We start from the raw sequence: 23,873 nt of genomic DNA on the forward strand, positions 1-23,873 counted from the left end.
GGAGCCAAATACTTAAGGACATCAACCACTGCTTAATATAAGGAATTTAATGTATAACTTTTACTTTTACTTAAGTTTGATGATTGAGTACTTTTTACACCATTGAACTTAAGTACATTTAACACCATATACTTTTAGACTTTTACTCAAGTAGTATTTTACTTGGTGACTTTCACCTTTACTTGAGTCATTTTCTATTAAGGTATCTTTACTTTTTCTCAAGTATGACAATTGAGTACTTTTTCCACCACTGTGTCTACTTTAATTCACTGACATCAGGAAAGAGATTGAGGGAAAACTCTGTGGAATGGTACTGCTTGACCTACAAAAGGCCTTTGATACAGTTAATCACTGTCTCCTAATCTTCAAACAGGAGGCACTGGGGTTAAGCAGTATCCCTCTAGGCGAGCAAGTAGTAAAGGTTAATGGTTCACTGTCTCAGGCAAAACCAATGAGTTGTGGCGTCCGCAGGGGAGTGTGCTTGGGCCTCTACTGTTTTTTTACTGTATATAAATGATATGAAAGATGCTTGTTCTTGCCGTCTTTTCCTTTATGTGAATGACTCTACACTTCTTGTGTCTCACAAAAGTAAAACTATGTTGGAGAGCATACTTATCACGGAGCTAACTAGCAAATGGCTTGGCGATAATAAGCTATCTCTGCACTTAGGTAAAACTGAGGCAATTATTTTTGGAGCCAGACCTAAATTGAGTAGCTCCTCTGAAATCAGAGTGGAGTTAGGGGGTGAGGTGCTGACAACTAAAACCTGTTAGCTACCTGGGATGCTTCCTTGATGGAAGCTTAGGAGGTGTGAGCAGGGGCACTAAAGTGCAAGGGAAGGTTAATGCCAGGACTAAGTTTTTGGCTAGAAAGTCCAAGCTGCTTGATAAGGACTCCATGAAAGTGCTAGCCACTGCCCTCATTCAATGCCATTTTGACGACGCTAGTACTTCCTGGTTTGGGGGCTTATCTAGGCTTAAGAGGAAGCCCAGAATAAGCTGCCCAGAATAAGCTGATCAGGGTAGTATTGAAGGTGGAACTCAACTGGCTGCCTGTTGAGGCTAGGGTGTCCCAGATTAGACTGAGTTTGGTTTACAGAAGTATTTATGGTCCTGCGCCCAGATATCTAACTGATTACTTTCCCTGTGTTAGGGATGACCACAATCACAGAACCAGATCAGGTGTTGCTAATGTGTGGTTATACAGGTTCAGGAGTAATGCTGGGAAAGGCACTTTTTAGTTTACTGGAGCTTCAGAGTGGAATGAGTTGCCTCTGCCCATAAAACGACATCTTCTCTGGGCAGCTTTAAAAATAAAGTAAAAAACTGTTTGATGTCTTCTGTGTCCATATGAATGACCCCTATGATGTAACTGCAATGATAATGTTCTTCTTTGTTTCAAGAGCACCACAATGGAAATGAAGCCCCAGACTTTGTGCATTATCCACGATGATTTTACTGTGCATGTATGGCTTTTTCAAGTTTTATGTGCATTTGTTTTTTAAAATGGTCGAATTAATAAACTAAACATCCTATGGGGGTTTTGCCATGGTAGCCAAAATCAAGGCCAGCCCAGCATTTTTATACATTACCCTAAGTATGATGGGATGTTAATTGCTTAATTAACTCAGGAACCACACCTGTGTGGAAGCACCTGCTTTCAATATACTTTGTATCCCTTATTTACTCAAGTGTTTCATTATTTCAGCAGTTACCTGTACTTTTCCAATCATTATTATTATTCGCCTTCCACTGGAACCTCTAGCGCAACATTTTCTAAAACTACAGAGACCAAAACAACTTTAAAACCTATAGGCTGACTTTCTCCAGGTTGCTTGGAAAAAACCTTTTTGATAGTACTATTACATTTCATACTACAACCACATTAGCATGAATCACAATGGAGGATTTACCCAAACAACCCAATATTCAAGTCTATCAAAGTAGTCCTAGTGCTAAACAGAACTCCACCAATCCTTAGCTAGAACCTCCATATGCAGCTTACTCTGTGTCTGTCTAAAACAGCATTTCCCAATCTTGGTCCTCAGGAGCCAAAGGGGTGCACGTTTTGTTTTTTGCCCTAGCCCTACAAAGCTTGATGATGAGTTGATTATTTGAATCAGCTGTGTAGTGCTAGGGTAATAAACAAAACGTGCACCCCTTTGGGTCCCGAGGACCGAGATTGGGAAACCCTGGTCTAGAATGGCAACGCAGTACGCTATTGAAGCACGTTCTTTCCGTGGCTTACCACGGATGAGCTGGCTGTGCCTTGACTGCCGCGGCTGAGGAGCATGGTCATTGGAGAGAGCCATTGGGTTGGCACTGTACTGTGCTGGCTCTGGTATTTTCTAGACACCTTCTCCTTTCTGGCACAGTTCCAGCAATTATGCTGAATGCCCATAGGAAAACCCTTTGAATAACCCTTTTGGGTTCCAGGTAGAACACTTTTCACTGATGGTTCTACATGGAACCAGAAAGGGTTAAGCAGGTAACCAAAAAGGGTTCTCCTGTGGGGACAGCCGAATAACCCTTTTTTCTAAGAGTGTAGAGACTACATAATGAGACCACAGACAACAGTACTGGATATGTAATAAATCACTCTGTGCCTTGAGATGTCATAATACTCCTAGTCTATTAACTGACCAGAATCATGCTGGTCTACAATCTTTGTTGATGAATTCTCATACTGTTAACAGCAATACACAAGTGCATGTGAACAGTAACCTCCCCTGAATTTCAAATCAAGTTCCATCCCCCACTACATCCTATGCACTTTTGGATTCAGGGTACATTTCAGCTTTAATAGAATATCAAATGATCTGGTAGCTTGACATCATCATTGTAAAGGATTCAGATAGGCTACACGATCACAACAACATTTATAATGACCATCTGAATATCTTTTTAGAGAAGACTATGATGTGATTTTGAACATGTAAACCTCAGTGTTTAATGTATGGATTATATCGATTTTGTCAGATACATTTTTTTAATAGATGTTGAGTCTTCTGTGGTTTGAATCCATAGCAACATGGCCATAGTTTCATTAAAACATTTCATTTTCAGTAGATGCAGTCGTATGCATTTTCATCATCGCAGTAGAAACACTGAAATGTAGCTTTTGAAATAACGATCTCACATAACTTTAATAGCAGGTTTAGAGTTACAACAGCAGGTTGTGACATGTGTTAGCACAAATCAAATTAACAAAATAAAAAAAGGAGTTAAAAAGGTAAAATCCTACGGCCCATCTATGACCATGTATTAAAATGTTTTTGTTCACTTACAATATTAAAAACAGATCACGAGTTGGTCAATGTGTTACCAGGAACTACAAGCATCAAACCAAATAAATGGAGAGGGTCTATGAGCTCTGCCTAAAAAAAACACATGACTTCCTACACATGAAAGCACTTGGTCGGGTCCAGGTCCAGTGTCTGTCACACTTCATTGACTTCGTCACCTGTGAAAATGTCAATCATCAATAGAACATTCCCTGCTTGGCCTAGGATTTTACAACATATAAAACAATGAACATAAATCTTCACAGGGCCGGCCCCCGACCAAATAATATTAATATACACTGAACACCTGCTCTTTCCATGACAGACTGACCAGGTGAATCCAGGTGAAAGCTATGATCCCTTATTGATGTCACTTGTTAAATCCACTTCAAATGAAAGGGAGGAGACAGGTCCATTTTTTATTTTTAAGCCTTGAGACATTTTTAAGCCTTGTGTGCCATTCAGAAGGTTAATGGACAAGACAAAAAATGTAAGTGCCTTGGAACGGGGTATGGTAATGGGTGCCAGGCGCACCGGTGTGTGTCAAGAACTGCAACGCTGCTGGGTTTTTCACACATTTTTTAATGCTTTTTTTCTTCACAGTTTCCCATGTGTTGTGTGTTATAATTGTAGAATACACAAGGTGCAGTTTTGAAATTTTGTTGTGGATTGGCAGTTTCTCTTGTTATGTCCGTCACTCAATCAGCCATGTCAGCTCACAATTCTTAGATTGGGCCCCTGGATGTGCCTAGAGCGACTTACAGGAGCATTTTTAGGGTTAAGTGCCTTGATCACGATCAGTTGGCTCGGGGACTCGAACCAGCAACCTTTTAGTGGCCTAACTATCCTTTTATTTATTTTTTTGTAGTACGTTTACTAGTTTTTCTCCCCAATTTCATGACATCCAATTGGTAGTTACAGTCTTGACCCATCGCTGCAACTCCCCTCCAGACCCGGGAGAGGCGAAGGTCGAGAGCCATGCGTCCTCCGAAACACGACCCTGCCAAGCCACACTGCTTCTTGACACACTGCTCGCTTAACCCAGAAGCCAGAGGAAACACCATCCAGCTGGCGACCGAGGTCAGCTTGCAGGTGCCCGGCCCACCACAAGGAGTCACGTGAGCGCGACGGGACAAGGAAATCCCAGCCGGCCAAACCCTCCCCTAACCCGGATGACGCTAGGCCAATTGTGCGCCGCTTCATGGGCCTCCCGGTCACGGGATTGAACCCCGATCTGTAGTGACGCCTCAAGCACTGCGATGCAGTGCCTTACACCACTGCCCAACTCAAGAGGCCCCTCAGCCCAACGATCTTAACCGCTAGGCTATCTGCCGCCCCGATGATTTTGTTAGTCACTCTCATATCATTAACATGGCATAAGTCTTGACAAAATGTGTAGAATTGCAGGACATTAGCTTTAAAAACATAAAACTTCTCTCAACCCCATGACAAAATGGGAAGAATTGTAGGAAAGTAACTGTAAAACTACTAATTTTATCCTCTCTGCCCCATGGCAAAATTGTAGAATTGCATGGAATTTGTTATAAAGTTGCTAAACTTCTCTCCGAACCATGGCAAAATCTATAGAATTGCAGAAAATTTGCTTTACAACAAAAATATTTATCTCCACCGTCAAGAGGGGAGCCACTAAATGTTTTTCCTGGGAGGTGCAAATCTTACTTAGGGCACTCAAAGTGCTGTATCTTCATTCCTGTCAGTTAAGCATGAGTATGAGAAATGTAGGTTTGGTTATAGAAAGGTTGTTATGTACTTACGCTCTGCACACGGGGAGCTGTATTCACTCACAGCTTCATCACCTGAAAACAGAAAAGGTGGAACAAACTCCCCCACGACGCCAGGTCAGCGGAATCAATCACCACCTTCCGGAGACACCTGAAACCCCACCTCTTTAAGGAATACCTAGGATAGGATAAAGTAATCCTTCTAACCCCCCCCCCCCCCCCTTAGAGTTAGATGCACTATTGTAAAGTGGTTGTTCCACTGGACATCATAAGGTGAATGCACCAATTTGTAAGTCGCTCTGGATAAGAGCGTCTGCTAAATGACTTAAATGTAAATGTAAATGTAAAAGAGGAGAATGCAGAGGTCAGTTCCTTTATAATGATAACTACTTCCCTGTCAGTCAACATCATTCAACTCCCACTTCAGGGGTGAACCAATGGGCCCATACTGGTGATGTCTCATTTCCTTCTTCAGGGAACTAGAGTTATGGACAGTACCAGTCAAAAGTTTGGACACACCTACTCATTCAAGGGTTTCTTTATTTTTTTACATTGCAGAATAATAGTGAAGACATCAAAACTATGAAATAACACATATGGAATAATTTAGTAACCAAAACAAAGTGTTAAACAAAATCAAAACCTATTATATTTGAGATTCTTCAAAGTAGCCACCCTTTGCCTTGATGACAGCTTTGCACACGCCTGGCATTCTCTCAACCAGCTTCATGAGGTAGTCACCTGGAATGCATTTCAATTAATAGATGTGCCTTGTTAAGTTATTTTGGGGAATTTCTTTCCTTCTTAACCTTTCTAGGACACACGTTCCGCTAGCGGAACCCCTGACAACATTCCGCTGAAAAGGCAACGCGGGAAATTCAAAAATATTTTTTAGAATTATGTAACTTTCACACATTAACAAGTCCAATACAGCAAATGAAAGATAAACATCTTGTTAATCTACCCATTGTGTCCAATTTAAAAAATGTTTTACAGCGAAAACACAACATATGATTATGTAAGATCACCGCCAAGTCCAAAAAACACACAGCCATTTTCCCAGCCAAAGATAGGAGTCACAAAAAGCAGAAATAGAGATAAAATGAATCACTAACCTTTGATGATCTTCATCAGATGACACTCATAGGACATCATGTTACACAATACATGTATGTTTTGTTCGATAATGTGCATATTTATATTCAAAAATCTTAGTTTACATTGGCGCCATGTTCAGAAATGCCTCCAAAATATCCGGAGAAATTGCAGAGAGCCACATCTAATAACAGAAATACTCATCATACACTTTGATGAAAGATACATGTTTTACATAGAATTAAAGATACACTTGTTCTTAATGCAACCGCTGTGTCAGATTTCGAAAAAGCACACCATGCAATAATCTGAGACGGCGCTCAGATATAAAAAACATTTCTCCGCCATGTTGGCGTCAACAGAAATACGAAATTACATCATAAATATTCCCTTACCTTTGATGATCTTCATCAGAATGCACTCCCAGGAATCCTAGTTCCACAATAAGTTGTTGTTTTGTTCGATAATGTCAATTATTTATGTCCAAGTAGCTACTTTTGCTAGCACGTTTAGTACACATGTCCAAACGCTCGCGCAGATCCAGGCGAACTCGGACGAAAACTTCAAAAAGTTATATTACAGGTCGAATAAACTGGTCAAAAGTAGAGAATCAATCTTCAGGATGTTGTTATTATAAATATCCAATAACGTTCCAACCGGAGAATTCCTTTGTGTCTCTAGAAGTAATGGAAAGCAAGACGATATCATTTGGAATGCGCGTGACCAGGTCCTGGCAATCTGCCAGACCACTGACTGAAACAGCTCCCATCCGGCTCAACATCACAGTAGAGGCTTCATTCAACGTTCTACAGACTGATGACATCTAGTGGAAGGCGTAGGAAGTGCAAACAGATCCATATCTTACTGGGATTTGAATAGGCGATGAGTTGAATATCGACCAGCCTCAGAATTTCCACTTCCTGTTTGGAAGTTTGCCTGCCATATAAGTTCTGCTATACTCACAGACATAATTCAAACCGTTTTAGAAACTTCAGAGTGTTTATGCATATAATAATATGCATATATTAGCATCTGGGACAGAGTAGGAGGCAGTTCACTCTGGGCACGCTATTCATCCAAAGTGAAAATGCTGAAAAGTTAATGCATTTGAGCCAATCAGTTGTGTTGTGACAAGGTAGGGTTGGTATACAGAAGATGGTCTTTTACCAAATAGGGTTAAGTCCATATTATGGCAAGAACAGCTCAAATAAACAAAGAGAAATGACAGTCCATTACTTTAAGACTTGAAGGTCAGTCAATGTGGAACATGTAAAGAACTTCCAAAGTTTCTTCAAGACTGTTGAAAAAGCACTCCAGGTGAGCTGGTTGAGAGAATGCCAAGACTGTGCAAAGCTGTCATTTAGGCAAAGGGTGGATACTTTGAAGAATCTAAAATATATTTTGATTTGTTCAAAACGTTTTTGGGTACTACATGACTCCATATGTGTTATTTCATAGTTTTGATGTCTTCACTATTATTCTACAATGTAGAAAATAGTAAAAATAAAGAAAAAACCCTTGAATGAGTAGGTGTGTCCAAACTTTTGACTGGTACTGTTGACAGGTATGGCATTTCCACCAAACACCGAGCAAAAATATATATACAAGATGCAACAATTTCAAAGATTTGACTGAGTTACAGTTCCATATAAGGAAATCAGTCAATTCAAATAAATTGATTAGGCCCTAATCTATGGATTTCACATGACTGGGCAGGCAGGGGTGCAACCATGGGTGGGGCTTGGAGGGCATAGGCCCACCCAATTGGCAGCCAGGCCCACCAACTGAGGAAACAAGCCCAGCCAATTATATTTTTGTTTAGTATAGATATTTCAGACAGAAATGGGTGTATTGGAAACTGGTTAATAGAAATTGGTAGTATTTCATTAATAGACAAAAAAAAGCAACATCCAAACTCAATTCATGGTTATCTTATATTAAAATAATTTTTTGACACTTTCTTTCAAGGACTGATATATGTAGGACTAATATACCCTATGGGCAGTGGAGGCCCGTCATTCAGGGCAGGTGGGGCAGACCTATGAGATCAATATCATGTCAAATGTATTCACAAATGTAAATCACAATCCACAAATGCAATTCACTATCCACAAACAAACACCTTTTGATTTGTATTTGTAAATCGATATATTGCGTTAGAATTCTTTTAGAACTGCAGATCATTTCCAAGGGCCTTAAGTAAAATGACTGCAATAAAGACAAAAAGTTCAGGCATAGAAAGTGATTTGTAGTCGTAGAAAAAAGGAGCTGTGGAAAAGGAGGTGAGTGTAACCGGTGTGAAATGGCTAGCTAGTTAGCGGTGCACGCTAATAGCATTTCAAATCGGAGACGTCACTCGCTCTGAGACCTTGAAGTTGTTGTTTCCCGTGCTCTGCAAGGGCTGAGGCTTTTGTGGAGCGATGGGTAACGATGCTTCGAGGGTGACTGTTGTCGATGTGTGCAGAGGGTCCCTGGTTCAAGCCAGGTTGGGGCGAGGAGAGGGACGGAAGCAATACTGTTACAAAGTCTGATCCCATATCCTACACCTCCCCTTTGCATGACTCTCCTGGGGAAACATTTAGAGGCTTCAGGAATACCTATGTCTCCTTAATGCTCATCGTCTGTGCAACTTGAGACAGCGAATGGATTATAATCACTTACAATGTATGACATATCCTACACATTTAGTGGTGCTATCACACTGGCCAGCTAATTCATTTATTTGGGCGATGAATGGGTGTACACTGCAATAGCGTTGCAGATATAGAGTAATCTAGGGTTTCGATAATTTACGTTGGACATTCTGTGATTACACATATGGTTAACATATTATGGTTACCATACTATAATTTCTGCAGCCTTGAAAGGCAGGCATCAACATGGCCGAACGAGGTTGCCAGCGATTTATAGAAATCGCTTTTTATGGGTACCAACCTTTTTTCTAAGACTAGAAATCGCTTTCTATGTGTGATAACTTTTTTCTATGTGTGAGAACTTTTCTACGCGTTTGAACTGTCTTTTTCTTGTCATCAAATCCCTGCCAAAAGTCAGGTGACCTAAGTGCTTCCAAATATGGAGTTGCAGGTTTGCCATATCTGTCATGTTTGCGCTATGTGCAAATCTTTATGGCAGTCATTTTACTTAAGGCCCTTGGAAATGATCTGCATATCTGCAGTTATTAAAAAAAATTATAATCACTATATCGATTTACAAATACAAATCAAAAGGTGTTTGTTTGTGGATAGTGAGTTGCAGTTGTGGATAGCGATTTACATTTGTGGAAAGTGATTTACATTTGTGGATTGGTGATTTATATTTGTGAATACATTTGGCATGATATTGATCCCATACAGACCCCACCTGTTTTGGGGGGGGGGGGGGTTTGTGCGTGTTTTGCATGTTATTTTGCCATTAATACGTGTCACATACATATCAGTTTGCAAACAATGTACATTTTTTATAATCAAATGTGTTAATACAAACATGGTCTCTCTTTCTTTCTTTCTTGAGTAATGCAGGTGTTTCAGACTAGCTCAGTGCTTTCTGTGGTGGTGGGGCAGCCAGTGGAAAATACGGAGCGTAGGGGTTGGTAATGTTCTCCAATTATGCCCTGATTGGCTCAGTGTTCTGTCACTCACGGGGACACTATGTCACTGCAAAATGTACGGGTAGAGCTCGAAAATTCAAGCCCCTTGGATGCTGCAATAGAGTTGCATTAGAAGTGCCTATCCAAGAAGGCTCAAGGTCATTGGACAGAGATAAAATGACGTCAAATCACGTTATATCTACTGTAGCTTTAATTGGACTGATCATGTCAACATCGTACTTTCAGAATCTTAGCTAGCAAGCTAGCAGTCATCATCATGAATCAAGTCAACAATCTACTGGCAAATCCTTTTCCATCATTGTCATATGAAGAGAAATTATGAAGAGAAATGATAGATAAAACACTGGTGCTCATCGGCCATAAATATTACACAACAAGTTGGAAAATCGCAAATTCAACAATAAATTACATTTACATTTACATTTAAGTCATTTAGCAGACGCTCTTATCCAGAGCGACTTACAAATGGTTTGGAAGGAATCAGTGGCTAACTGCAAGCTCTGCAAAGCAATCACTAGCCTGCTATTCAGTGGAGTGGGTGTGTGGTCCAAGTCTGGATTTAAGGGTCAACATTGGCCATTCACATTGGCCATGCTTTCAATCCAGCATCACTTCTGCCGCATTCAAGACAACTGGGAACTCTGAAAAAAAAAGAAGCTCAGACTGGGAAAATACATTTTGAACGGTCATCCAACTCAGAATTCCAGGTTGTAACTCAGGCCTCTTTCTAGAGCTCTTCAGTTTCCTGAAGATCACTGACATCATGATTGGACCTTGTTTTTTTTTGTTGAGTTCCCAGTTGTCTTGAAAGCCCTTCATCAATAAGTGCATCGATGACGTCGTCCCCACAGTGACCGTACGTACATACCCCAACCAGAAGCCATGGATCACAGGGAACATCCGCACTGAGCTAAAGGGTAGAGTTGCCGCTTCAAGGAGCTGGACTCCAACCTGGACGCTTATAAGAAATCCTGCTATGCCCTCCGACAAACCATCAAACAGGCAAAGCATCAATATAGGACTAAGACTGAATCCTACTACACCAGCTCCGATGCTCATGTGATGTGGATGGGCATGCAAATTATTACAGACTACAAAGGGAAGCCCCGTGAGCTGCCCAGTGGCACGAGCCTCCAGACGAGCTAAATGACTTCTATGCGTGCTACGAGGCAAGCAACAAAGAAGCATGCATGAGAGCACCAGATGTTCGGCTATGGAGAGCGTAATCACACAGTCGTCCCGATGTGAGTAAGACCTTGAAACAGGTCAACATTCACAAGGCCGCAGGGCCAGACGGATTACCAGGATGTGTACTCCTAGCATGCGCTGACTAACTGGCAAGTGTCTTGTTCAACCTGTCCCTGACTAAGTCTGTAATAACAAAATGTTTCAAGCAGACCACCATAGTCCCTGTGCCAAGGAACACCAAGGTAACCTGCCTAAATGACTACCGATCCGTAGCACTCACGTCCGTAGCCATGAAGTGCTTTGAAAGGCTGGTCATGGCTCATATCAATATCCCAGAAACCCTAGACCCACTGCAATTTGCATACCGCCACAATCTCTATTGCACTCTACCCACCTGGACAAAAGGAACACCTACGTGAGAATGCTATTCATTGACTACAGTTCAGCATTCAACACCATAGTGTCCTCAAAGCTCATCACTGAGCTAAGGACCCTGGGACTAAACACCTCCCTCTGCAACTGGATCCAGGACTTCCAGATGGGCCGCCCCAGGTGGTAAGGGTAGGTAATAACATCTGCCACGCTGATCCTCAACACAGGGGCCCCTCGGGGGTGCATGCTTAGTCCCCTCCTGTACTCCCTGTTCACCCATGACTGCGTGGCCAAGCACAACTCCAACATTAAGTTTGCTGGTGACACAACAGTGGTAGGCTTATAGAGAGGAGGTCAGAGACCTGGCAGTGTGGTGCCAGGACAACAACCTCACCCTCAACATGGTCAAGACAAAGGAGATGATCGTGGACTACAGGAAGAGGAGGGCCGAGCACGCCCCCATTCTCATCGACGGGGCTGTCGTGGAGCAGGTTGAGAGCATCAAGTTCCTTGGTGTCCACATCACCAACAAACTATCATGGTCCAAACACACCAAGACATGAAGAGTGAAGAGGGCACGACAACGCATATTCCCCCTCAGGAGACTGAAAAGATTTGGCATGGGTCCTCAGATCCTCAAAAAGTTCTACAGCTGCACCATCGAGAGAATGGTCACCGCCTGCTATGGCAACTGCTCGGCCTCCGACCGCAAGGCACTACAGAGGGTAAGGCGTATGGGCCAAGTTCCTGCCACCCAGGACCTCTATACTAGGCGGTGTCAAAGGAAGGCCCTAAAAATTGCCACCGCACGGCCAGTGGTATTGGAGTGCCAAGTCTAGGTTCAAAAGGCTTCTTAACAGCTTCTACCCCCAAGTCATAAGACTGCTGAACAGCTAATCAAATGGCTACCCAGAATATTTGCATTGAAACCCCACCCCCTTTTTTACGCTGCTGCTACTTGCTGTTTATTATTAATGCATAGTCACGTTACCCCTACCTACATGTACATATTACCTCAATTACCTTGACTAACCTGTACCCCCGCACGTTGACACGGTACTGGTACCCACTGTATATAGCCTCGTTATTGTTGCTCTTAAATTTCATTTAGTTACGTTTACTTAGTAAATATTTAATATTTATTTAATTAAAATTGCATTGTTGGGGGCCTCCCGAACGGCGCAGCGGTCTAAGGCACTGCATCGCAGTGTTGTGGCGTAACTACAGCCTGGGGTTTTATCCCAGGCTGTGTCACAACCGGCCGTGACCGAGAGTCCCATAGGGCAGCGCACAATTGGCCCAGCTTCGTCCGGGTTAGGGGAGGGTATGGCCGGGGGGGGGTTGGTCCGCTGGCTTTCGGGTTAAAGGAGCGGGTGTTAAGTGCGGCTTGGCGGGTCATGTTTCGGATATGCATGACTCAACTTCCACCTCTCCCGATCCCATTGGGGAGTTGCAGCGATGAGAAAAGATTGCAATTGGATATCATGAAATTGGGGAGCAAAAGGTGGTTAAACATTTTTTTTTGTGTTCTTTTGCCCATCTTAATCTTTTATTTTTATTGGCCAGTCTGAGATATGGCTTTTTCTTTGCAACTCTACTTAGAAGGTCAGCATCCCGGAGTCGCCTCTTCACTGTTGACATTTGATACTGGTGTTTTGAGGGTACTATTTAATGAAGCTGCCAGTTGAAGACTTGAGAGGCGTCTGTTTCTCAAACTAGAGACTCTAATGTACTTGTCCTTGTGCTCAGTTGTGCATCGAGGCCTCCCACTCCTCTTTCTATTCTGGTTAGGGCCAGTTTGTGCTGTTCTGTGAAGGGAGTAGTACACAGCGTTGTATGAGATCTTCAGTTTCTTGGCAATTTCTCGCATGGAATAGCCCTCATTTCTCAGAACAAGAATAGACTGACGAGTTTCAGAAGAAAGGTCTTTGTTTCTGGCCATTTTGAGCCTGTAATCAAACCCACAACTGCTGATGCTCCAGATACTCAACTAGTCTAAAGAAGGACAGTTTTATTGCTTCTTTAATCAGAACAACAGTTTTCAGCTGTAAGGTCTACTCTACACCTGTTGTATTCGCCGCATGTGACAAATATAATGTGATTTGAAATCCATAGAATGCCAGACTTTGATGACAAAATTTCCCCACGATGGCCCGCTGCACCACCTTCCTGTTCAAGTGAGCACAGCACAACAAGGTAAGTTGGAAAATGTATTGTATGCTGCTGCATAAATTATGTAATATGCCAGGGAGATACATATACTGTAGCTAAGAAAGGAATACTAAGTGTATGTTGTATAGTAAGCTGTTAGTAGCCCATGTGCCTCACCCTAATAATTTGGTCCCTTTCCCCCTCATAATTTAGGCTAATGTTCTGACTTGGTGGTGCACATGTAGCCTATAGGCTGTTTAGAGAAATGTAATCATTGAATATTGAAGAGCTTTCATTGTCTGCTTATATGCCCCTTTTACTTATCCTACGGTTCTGACTTGGTGTACAGGGAATACTGTCAGAACGCCCATGTTCTGAATTATGTACATTTCAAAAGTGCTGAACAAAGTTAAATTGACTACGTCCGTCCTAGCTCGCTCATTAATGTCTTAATCGAAATTACGTATTGCCTCTTATCCGCTCGTTGTCCCCTTATGCCAGTTTGTACATCTCAAATGTCAGTAGAAACCACATTTGTTTAAGCAAGTCAGCCATATGAGCCATGTATTTTTTTCTTTTAAAGGCAGTAAAATGAGGCTGAATTAACTTTTTCACTGCCAGACAAGGATTTCTGCACAAGAGATGACATTTTTGCTGTCTGTGTTAAGATGGAATTCTTACTTGTCTGGTAGTAGTCATACACTTTCACCACAGCTGGTTTCAGATTCCTCACAGGCACATCCTCCTCTATGGCCAGGCTGTACGTCTTCGTTTCCTTCTGCTTGAGCTGGAAGAAAAGGAATAATACATTTGACATTGCAGTTCAATGTTATAGATTCACATATTGCTACTGTATAAAACATCCACTACGGTCTTACTTTGATGTTACTGTTCAGTGTGTAGATGCAGATGAGACAACATCCAACTAAGTTCTGTAACCGATAAAGACAGCCCCGTTTAGATGCAACAGGCATGTTCCTACCCCATCTAGGTAGATGATGACATGTCCTTCCTCCAGGTCAACACGTTTGACAGTGGGGTCATTTTTCAACTGGAAGAACAGAACACAGGATAAGATAGTGTCATAGTACAACTGATACATTCAAAGGACAACTACTGGCATTGACAAAACGATAATACTTACAATTAGAACAGATGCCATTATCATTTTATACATTAACTAATCCTCAAGGGGATTATACTTAGGGCCAGGAGTGTTCCCCAAACTGGTAAAACTCCTGGCCCTGATTAACTGAGGTTCTCTTATTGACTCACAGGCCTGAGGGAGGACTTGTCCAGGACAAAGCCGGAGAGAAGCTTGACATTGATGATCACCATGTTGGTCTCTTCTCGCCGACCATTGTACCTGTCAGTCACACAGAGTCAGATGAAGGATGGATATTATCTTAAAGGTGCAAATATGCAGAAATCGTTCCACCATTTCATGATTGCTAAAATTCTACTAGTTAGCTTAAGTTAAGTTTGTGACAAAACAAGCAAGAAAATCATTGTACCATCTAAACCGCTTTGAAATATATTTTCAGTAACCAAACATTTTTTATTTTATGCTGTTCAAAACCGAAAGTAAAAGACGCAAAAACGATACTTAAGAATGGGAAGCATAAAAATAGTGTACATAGAACAGATCTAACACTTCTTAGACTTGCTGTCAATGAGGATGACAGATCTATAACTCATATGTCTACATGAATTTGGTCAGGTCGCCCAAAAAGTTATAGTGCAGCTTAAAAGATGCATTTTAAATGCATCTACACACTGGTGGTTGTCATTTTTTTCAGCTGCTATTTCAAAGGTAAAAGGAATACCACTGTACCTGACATCCACAGACACTATCAGAGATTTCTTGGTGCCGTCACATTTCCCAAGCGTCTGTGTTGAGATGTTGAAAGCAGAGAAGTCAGGAGGAGGGGGAATATTGTAGTGCATGGCGATCTGAAAAGACAGACGATACTATTGAGATGCATGAAATCAACAGACATTTCAATGTACAGTAGCACACATGCATTACCATTAATGCTGAAATTCTAGGGTTGAAACGGTAGTTTTTGTGCAACAGTGTGCTCTACTGAACACAAACCAGATACTCAGTACATGCAGTACTGAGGGGCAGCAAAGGAAATTGACTGGAGCCTGACCTGCACAAACACGCAGCTCTTGCCCTGTGCCTTGATGTTGTAGTCTCCAGGGACCTCCCTCAGCTGCTCCTCCTGATAGAGCAGCCTGTTGTTCTGATTCACAGTGAACTCCATCTTCAGGCCTCCGGCCGAGCTCACACTGACTGTACTGGCGCCCTCTGGACTGAAGGTGGCAGCACCGTACTTGGCCAGGGCCTGCAGTGCTACGACTGTGTCCTGTGACAGTGGGGAGGGGGGGAGAAAAGTACTGTTGCAAAATCAAATCCGGGTCGACTATAGCTTGGGTATGAATGGAGAGAATCAATATAATAAAGCAATACATATGAAGATTGTAAAATGAAACACAACAATTCAAGGAAATCCATGTGTTGTGTTATGAAATGATTGTAAAGCTTTAATAAAATGTCCAATTTGCTACATTTCATATACAAATAAGGATTTGGTGTGATCCATGTTTGGCCATGTACTAACAGTAGGATCGACAGGCAGATGAGGTGCTAGAGTGAATGAAAGTCTACGAGACCAACAAAGTACCTGTGTGGAGGCAAAGCCTCCGTAGGGGTTCTGCTGCTGGGCCAGCCAGCGGACGATGCCAGTGGAGTAGTCCAGCCCAAAGCCTGGCATGGTGGGACCGGAGAGCAGCGCCAGCAGCACATAGGATGTCATCTCCACCTCCAGAGAGTCAGTCTTCGTCCCAGAAGCCTCTGCTCTCTCCCAGTGACGATTGCCACCTGTGGTAATTTTCATTGTCAGTGGTCGGCAGTGACCGTTTTACGGCAGACAGAAAGGTAGAGACATTTTCACCAAGAGACAAGACATACCTGAGGTAGCAGCTATCTTGTCCAGGTGGGTGATGAGCTTGGCCCTCATGTCCTGGTTTTGGGCCAGGGTGAAGGTGTAGGACAGCAGGGCCATGGTGTAGGTGTTCTCCAGCTGGTCAGACACTGCTGCCTTCAGACACGTCAGACTCTTCTCCACCATGGGGTCCTGACACACCCACATACAACAGGATTGTGTTTATTAGGCACCAAACAGAGGAACACTGATTGATCCAGATATTCCCTCCCAGTTTCAATAAGAAACATGCACATTGTTGCAAAATGTTCATGGGTTTTCCATTGCGCTCCCTAATGAACACAACCCAGACCTTTTATCAGGTTTTTAATACGGGTATGAGTACCGAATAATGTTAGCAATATAAATAAATTAACTAGTGTATATACTGTGTATAGTGACAGAGCTTGAGAGAATCTGCAGAGAAGAATTGGACAAAATCCCTAATATATATACACTGCTCAAAAAAATAAAGGGAACACTTAAACAACACAATGTAACTCCAAGTCAATCACACTTCTGTGAAATCAAACTGTCCACTTAGGAAGCAACACTGATTGACAATAAATTTCACATGCTGTTGTGCAAATGGAATAGACAAAAGGTGGAAATTATAGGCAATTAGCAAGACACCCCCAATAAAGGAGTGGTTCTGCAGGTGGTGACCACAGACCACTTCTCAGTTCCTATGCTTCCTGGCTGATGTTTTGGTCACTTTTGAATGCTGGCGGTGCTTTCACTCTAGTGGTAGCATGAGACGGAGTCTACAACCCACACAATGGCTCAGGTAGTGCAGCTCATCCAGGATGGCACATCAATGCGAGCTGTGGCAAGAACGTTTGCTGTGTCTGTCAGCGTAGTGTCCAGAGCATGGAGGCGCTACCAGGAGACAGGCCAGTACATCAGGAGATGTGGAGGAGGCCGTAGGAGGGCAACAACCCAGCAGCAGGACCACTACCTCCGCCTTTGTGCAAGGAGGAGCAGGAGGAGCACTGCCAGAGCCCTGCAAAATGACCTCCAGCAGGCCACAAATGTGCATGTGCTCAAACGGTCAGAAACAGACTCCATGAGGGTGGTATGAGGGCCCGACGTCCACAGGTGGGGGTTGTGCTTACAGCCCAACACCGTGCAGGACGTTTGGCATTTGCCAGAGAACACCAAGATTGGCAAATTCGCCACTGGCGCCCTGTGCTCTTCACAGATGAAAGCAGGTTCACACTGAGCACATGTGACAGACGTGACAGAGTCTGGAGACGCCGTGGAGAACGTTCTGCTGCCTGCAACATCCTCCAGCATGACCGGTTTTGCGGTGGGTCAGTCATGGTGTGGGGTGGCATTTCTTTGGGGGGCGGCACAGCCCTCCATGTGCTCGCCAGAGGTAGCCTGACTGCCATTAGGTACCGAGATGAGATCCTCAGACCCCTTGTGAGACCATATGCTGGTGCGGTTGGCCCTGGGTTCCTCCTAATGCAAGACCTCATGTGGCTGGAGTGTGTCAGCAGTTCCTGCAAGAGGAAGGCATTGATGCTATGGACTGGCCCGCCCGTTCCCCAGACCTGAATCCAATTGAGTACATCTGGGACATCATATCTCGCTCCATCCACCAACGCCATGTTGCACCACAGACTGTCCAGGTCTGGGAGGAGATCCCTCAGGAGACCATCCGCCACCTCATCAGGAGCATGCCCAGGCGTTGTAGGGAGGTCATACAGGCACGTGGAGGCCACGCACACTACTGAGCCTCATTTTACTTGTTTTAAGGACATTACAAAGTTGGATCAGCCTGTAGTGTGGTTTTCCACTTTAATTTTGAGTGTGACTCCAAATCCAGACCTCCATGGGTTGATAAATTTGATTTCCATTGATCATTTTTGTGTGATTTTGTCAACACAATCAACTACGTAAAGAAAAAAGTATTTAATACAAATATTTCATTCATTCAGATCTAGGATGTGTTATTTTAGTGTTCCCTTTATTTTTTTGAGCAGTGTATATGGGCAAATGTGTAGCAACTCTAACACACAGGTTTTGGGTTGTTTAATATATTTGATTGTAGTGCACCCATTGTACTTTTAGTAAAAATCTGTACAGACAGAATATGATATTGGTTCATTTATTTTATAACCAAGCTCTAGTACTGTGGTTGAATCAGAGACAATATGAGGTGCGTAGGAAAAACTCCGCCCACAGATTCTGCATTCAATCACCCCTTAACACCGAGTGCTGTTTGGGATAAATCTGTCATCTCCATATTACTGACCTTTCTCTCCCCTGTAATCCCAGAGCCCCAATCCCTCGTTGACCTTCTGTGTGAAGACTCACGACAGACTCTACTACATGGTGGCCTCTGCCCCGGGGGCCATGAGGATATGGATGGATGTTATAGTAACCGGAGCCGAGGGCTACACGCAGTTCATGAACTAATAGGGGAGACTTGTGTACGGAGACCTAGCAGTGACACACTTCAATAGACTCAGGCCTTATCCTCTCCCCAGTATTGGGAAATTGTCTTTTTATTTTGTTACGTTCATTGTATCTATTTTTAAATCACTTTACAATAGACATTTTTCTCCACTGGTTTTTCTACCTGCTTCTGCCCACGGATTGAAAAAGGGAGTCCTGGAAAAGACACTGTATATATCCAAAATGACAACCTGTACCCCCGCACGTTGACACGGTACTAGTACCCACTGTATATAGCCTCGTTATTGTTGCTCTTAAATTTCAGTTAGTTACGTTTACTTAGTAAATATTTAATATTTATTTAATTAAAATTGCATTGTTGGGGGCCTCCCGAACGGCGCAGCGGTCTAAGTGTTGTGTGTCGCAGTGTTGTGGCGTAACTACAGCCTGGGGTTTTATCCCAGGCTGTGTCACAACCGGCCGTGACCGAGAGTCCCATAGGGCAGCGCACAATTGGCCCAGCTTCGTCCGGGTTAGGGGAGGGTATGGCCGGGGGGGGGGGTTGGTCCGCTGGCTTTCGGGTTAAAGGAGCGGGTGTTAAGTGCGGCTTGGCGGGTCATGTTTCGGATATGCATGACTCAACTTCCACCTCTCCCGATCCCATTGGGGAGTTGCAGCGATGAGAAAAGATTGCAATTGGATATCATGAAATTGGGGAGCAAAAGGTGGTTAAAAAATTTTTTTTGTGTTCTTTTGCCCATCTTAATCTTTTATTTTTATTGGCCAGTCTGAGATATGGCTTTTTCTTTGCAACTCTACTTAGAAGGTCAGCATCCCGGAGTCGCCTCTTCACTGTTGACATTTGATACTGGTGTTTTGAGGGTACTATTTAATGAAGCTGCCAGTTGAAGACTTGTGAGGCGTCTGTTTCTCAAACTAGAGATTCTAATGTACTTGTCCTTGTGCATCGGGGCCTCCCACTCCTCTTTCTATTCTGGTTAGGGCCAGTTTGTGCTGTTCTGTGAAGGGAGTAGTACACAGCGTTGTATGAGATCTTCAGTTTCTTGGCAATTTCTCGCATGGAATAGCCCTCATTTCTCAGAAAAGAATAGACTGACGAGTTTCAGAAGAAAGGTCTTTGTTTCTGGCCATTTTGAGCCTGTAATCAAACCCACAACTGCTGATGCTCCAGATACTCAACTAGTCTAAAGAAGGACAGTTTTATTGCTTCTTTAATCAGAACAACAGTTTTCAGCTGTAAGGTCTACTCTACACCTGTTGTATTCGCCGCATGTGACAAATATAATGTGATTAGAAATCCATAGAATGCCAGACTTTGATGACAAAATTTCCCCACGATGGCCCGCTGCACCACCTTCCTGTTCAAGTGAGCACAGCACAACAAGGTAAGTTGGAAAATGTATTGTATGCTGCTGCATAAATTATGTAATATGCCAGGGAGATACATATACTGTAGCTAAGAAAGGAATACTAAGTGTATGTTGTATAGTAAGCTGTTAGTAGCCCATGTGCCTCACCCTAATAATTTGGTCCCTTTCCCCCTCATAATTTAGGCTAATGTTCTGACTTGGTGGTGCACATGTAGCCTATAGGCTGTTTAGAGAAATGTAATCATTGAATATTGAAGAGCTTTCATTGTCTGCTTATATGCCCCTTTTACTTATCCTACGGTTCTGACTTGGTGTACAGGGAATACTGTCAGAACGCCCATGTTCTGAATTATGTACATTTCAAAAGTGCTGAACAAAGTTAAATTGACTACGTCCGTCCTAGCTCGCTCATTAATGTCTTAATCGAAATTACGTATTGCCTCTTATCCGCTCGTTGTCCCCTTATGCCATAGTTTGTACATCTCAAATGTCAGTAGAAACCACATTTGTAACTTCTCTAGGATAGGGTGCAGAGTTTTCACTTAGGGAAAAATAGCGTGCGCAATTTCAACTTCGTGCTACTCATCCCCAGAATATAAGATATGCATATAATTAGTAGATTTGGATAGAAAACACTCTGAAGTTTCTAAAACAGTTTGAATCATATCTGTAAGTATAACAGAACTTATATAGCAGTCAAAACCCTGAGGACTAACTTTTTTATTGTTCAGTTCCTCTATGTTCAATGGATTGTGTTGGGCAAACCAGAATTCTAATCAGTAAATGCGCAGTTTCTACTGCTTCCACTGGATGTCGCCATTGTATGGAAAATGGTTAAGGTTTTTTCATAGTGAGGTGAAAAAGATATTAACCCGGAAGTGGAGTGACGTCGTTTGTTTATGTTTGAGATTTGGGCAAGAAATGAAATGTTCCGTGAGTTTGTTGATATCCTGTATTGAAAACAGATTGACCTGTCTTCAATTTGATCGATTATTAACGTTTACAAATACCTTAAGCTGTATTACAAAAGTACTTTGAAATGTTTTGGCAAAGTTTAGAGGTAATTTTTTGTTAGATATTGTGTCGTGATTTTGCTCAAATTGAACGCTGTTTTTCCTGGTACAACGGCGCCAAATAAATGGACAATTTGGATATATATGGACGGAATTAATCGAACTAAAGGACCACTTGTGATGTTTATGGGACATATTGGAGTGCCAACAAAAGAATCTCATAAAAGGTAATGCGTTTTTTATATTTTATTTCTGCGTTTTGAGTAGCGCCGGCATGGTTGAAATATGCTTCTCTCTCTTTGTTTACTATGGTGTATCCTCAGATAATAGCATCGTTTGCTTTCGCCGAAAAGCCTTTTTGAAATCTGACATGTTGGCTGGATTCACAACGAGTGTAGCTTTAATTTGATATCTTATATGTGTGATTTAATCAAGTTTAATTTTATATAATTTTTTTGAATTTGGCGCTCTACATTTTGACATGGCTGTTGGGACGCAAGCGTCCCATCTATCCCAGAGAGGTTTTAAGCAAGTCAGCCATATGAGCCATGTATTTTTTTCTTTTAAAGGCAGTAAAATGAGGCTGAATTAACTTTTTCACTGCCAGACAAGGATTTCTGCACAAGAGATGACATTTTTGCTGTCTGTCAGCAGAAATGTGTGTGTCAGCAGTTCCTGCAAGAGGAAGGCATTGATGCTATGGACTGGCCCGCCCGTTCCCCAGACCTGAATCCAATTGAGTACATCTGGGACATCATGTCGCGCTCCATCCACCAACGCCACGTTGCACCACAGACTGTCCAGGAGTTGGCGGATGCTTTAGTCCAGGTCTGGGAGATCCCTCAGGAGACCATCCGCCACCTCATCAGGAGCATGCCCGGGCGTTGTAGGGAGGTCATACAGGCACGTGGAGGCCACGCACACTACTGAGCCTCATTTTGACTTGTTTTAAGGACATTACATCAAAGTTGGATCAGCCTGTAGTGTGGTTTTCCACTTTAATTTTGAGTGTGACTCCAAATCCAGACCTCCATGGGTTGATACATTTGATTTCCATTGATCATTTGTGTGATTTTGTTGTCAGCACATTCAACTACGTAAAGAAAAAAGTTTTTAATAAGAATATTTCATTCAGATCTAGGATGTGTTATTTTAGTGTTCCATTTATTTTTTTGAGCAGTGTATATGGGCAAATGTGTAGCAACTCTAACACACAAGTTTTGGGTTGTTTAATATATTTGATTGTAGTGCACCCATTGTACTTTTAGTAAAAATCTGTACAGACAGAATATGATATTGGTTCATTTATTTTATAACCAAGCTCTAGTACTGTGGTTGAATCAGAGACAATATGAGGTGCGTAGGAAAAACTCCGCCCACAGATTCTGCATTCAATCACCCCTTAACACCGAGTGCTGTTTGGGATAAATCTGTCATCTCCATATTACTGACCTTTCTCTCCCCTGTAATCCCAGAGCCCCAATCCCTCGTTGACCTTCTGTGTGAAGACTCACGACAGACTCTACTACATGGTGGCCTCTGCCCCGGAGGCCATGAGGATATGGATGGATGTTATAGTAACCGGAGCCGAGGGCTACACGCAGTTCATGAACTAATAGGGGAGACTTGTGTACGGAGGCCTAGCAGTGACACACTTCAATAGACTCAGGCCTTATCCTCTCCCCAGTATTGGGAAATTGCCTTTTTATTTTGTTACGTTCATTGTATCTATTTTTAAATCACTTTACAAGACATTTTTCTCCACTGGTTTTTCTACCTGCTTCTGCCCACGGATTGAAAAAGGGAGTCCTGGAAAAGACACTGTATATATATCCAAAATGACAACTGTCAGACTTTCTGCTCAAAAGCCTTTCTATTTTGCCAAATTGAGATATTGTTTGTTACAGGTTCTTGCTTGTGAGACCTGTGTGTATCAGTGTCTTAACTTTTTTTTTTACACTATGTAATATTGCTAAATTACATTATACCAATGGTTTCAGATGGTTGTTTTATACAAAAGGCATTTCCCGACTACCTATTTAGCTCAAACTTAAGTGAAGACAACTCAATTTGTTCCATCGGACTTTAGCTTACTGCTGAACTAGATTCCACTAATGTTGACTTGACCCCTTGCACATGTCATTATAATAATGCTAATAATTCTGTGCCTTGTCATAGTCTAATGTCACTGAACAGTAACCTATGCACTTCTGTAGATCTGATTGGGTAGGTTGAATTATTGCTTACACTTTCCAATTCTTTCAGATCAAGAATGTCATGATCTGGTAGCTTGACATGCTACATAAACACCATCTGAATATCTTTAGGTTTGTTAAGCCTTGTGAAATTGAGGTACTATAAACATCAGAAAATATCTTAATATATTTTCCCCACACCGAAATGGGTGTAGCCAGAGGTATGTGTTAGAATAAGGTTTACTGTAAAATGTCACTCATTCAACCAGTATTGTACAAGAAGTCTACTGGTCAGAATACACTTCAGTTAACAGTATACCACACTCTGCTCGCTCAACACTGTAGAACATTGCTACCATCTGACACACCATATGTTGACTGTACACTTTCATGTATGGATTCTCAATACAGATCTATAAAAACAGAAATGTTACAGAGTCTGG

At 42.4% G+C, this 23,873-nt stretch overlaps 1 protein-coding gene and 1 long non-coding RNA gene across 2 annotated transcripts; one reads left to right on the forward strand and one right to left on the reverse strand.

Annotated features, from left to right (window-relative positions):
- Positions 1 to 3,126: 3,126 nt before the first annotated feature.
- On the reverse strand, positions 3,127 to 16,612 carry LOC139548929 (alpha-2-macroglobulin-like). Its single transcript, XM_071358901.1, has 9 exons — positions 16,416 to 16,612; positions 16,129 to 16,325; positions 15,595 to 15,810; positions 15,273 to 15,391; positions 14,714 to 14,804; positions 14,421 to 14,489; positions 14,120 to 14,225; positions 5,059 to 5,100; positions 3,127 to 3,462 (listed from the first exon to the last, which is right to left on the reverse strand). Exons 1-9 carry the CDS (start codon positions 16,594 to 16,596, stop codon positions 3,440 to 3,442), a joined length of 1,044 nt encoding a protein of 347 aa, XP_071215002.1. The 5' UTR covers positions 16,597 to 16,612; the 3' UTR covers positions 3,127 to 3,439.
- Positions 16,613 to 20,547: 3,935 nt separating this feature from the next.
- LOC139548930 (uncharacterized) lies at positions 20,548 to 23,872 on the forward strand. Its single transcript, XR_011669793.1, has 2 exons — positions 20,548 to 21,462; positions 21,890 to 23,872. It is a non-coding gene; the product is annotated as an uncharacterized lncRNA (long non-coding RNA).
- Position 23,873: the final 1 nt, after the last annotated feature.

This window comes from Salvelinus alpinus, chromosome 22 (genome assembly GCF_045679555.1).
Source record: "Salvelinus alpinus chromosome 22, SLU_Salpinus.1, whole genome shotgun sequence".
NCBI classification, from domain to species: domain Eukaryota; kingdom Metazoa; phylum Chordata; class Actinopteri; order Salmoniformes; family Salmonidae; genus Salvelinus; species Salvelinus alpinus.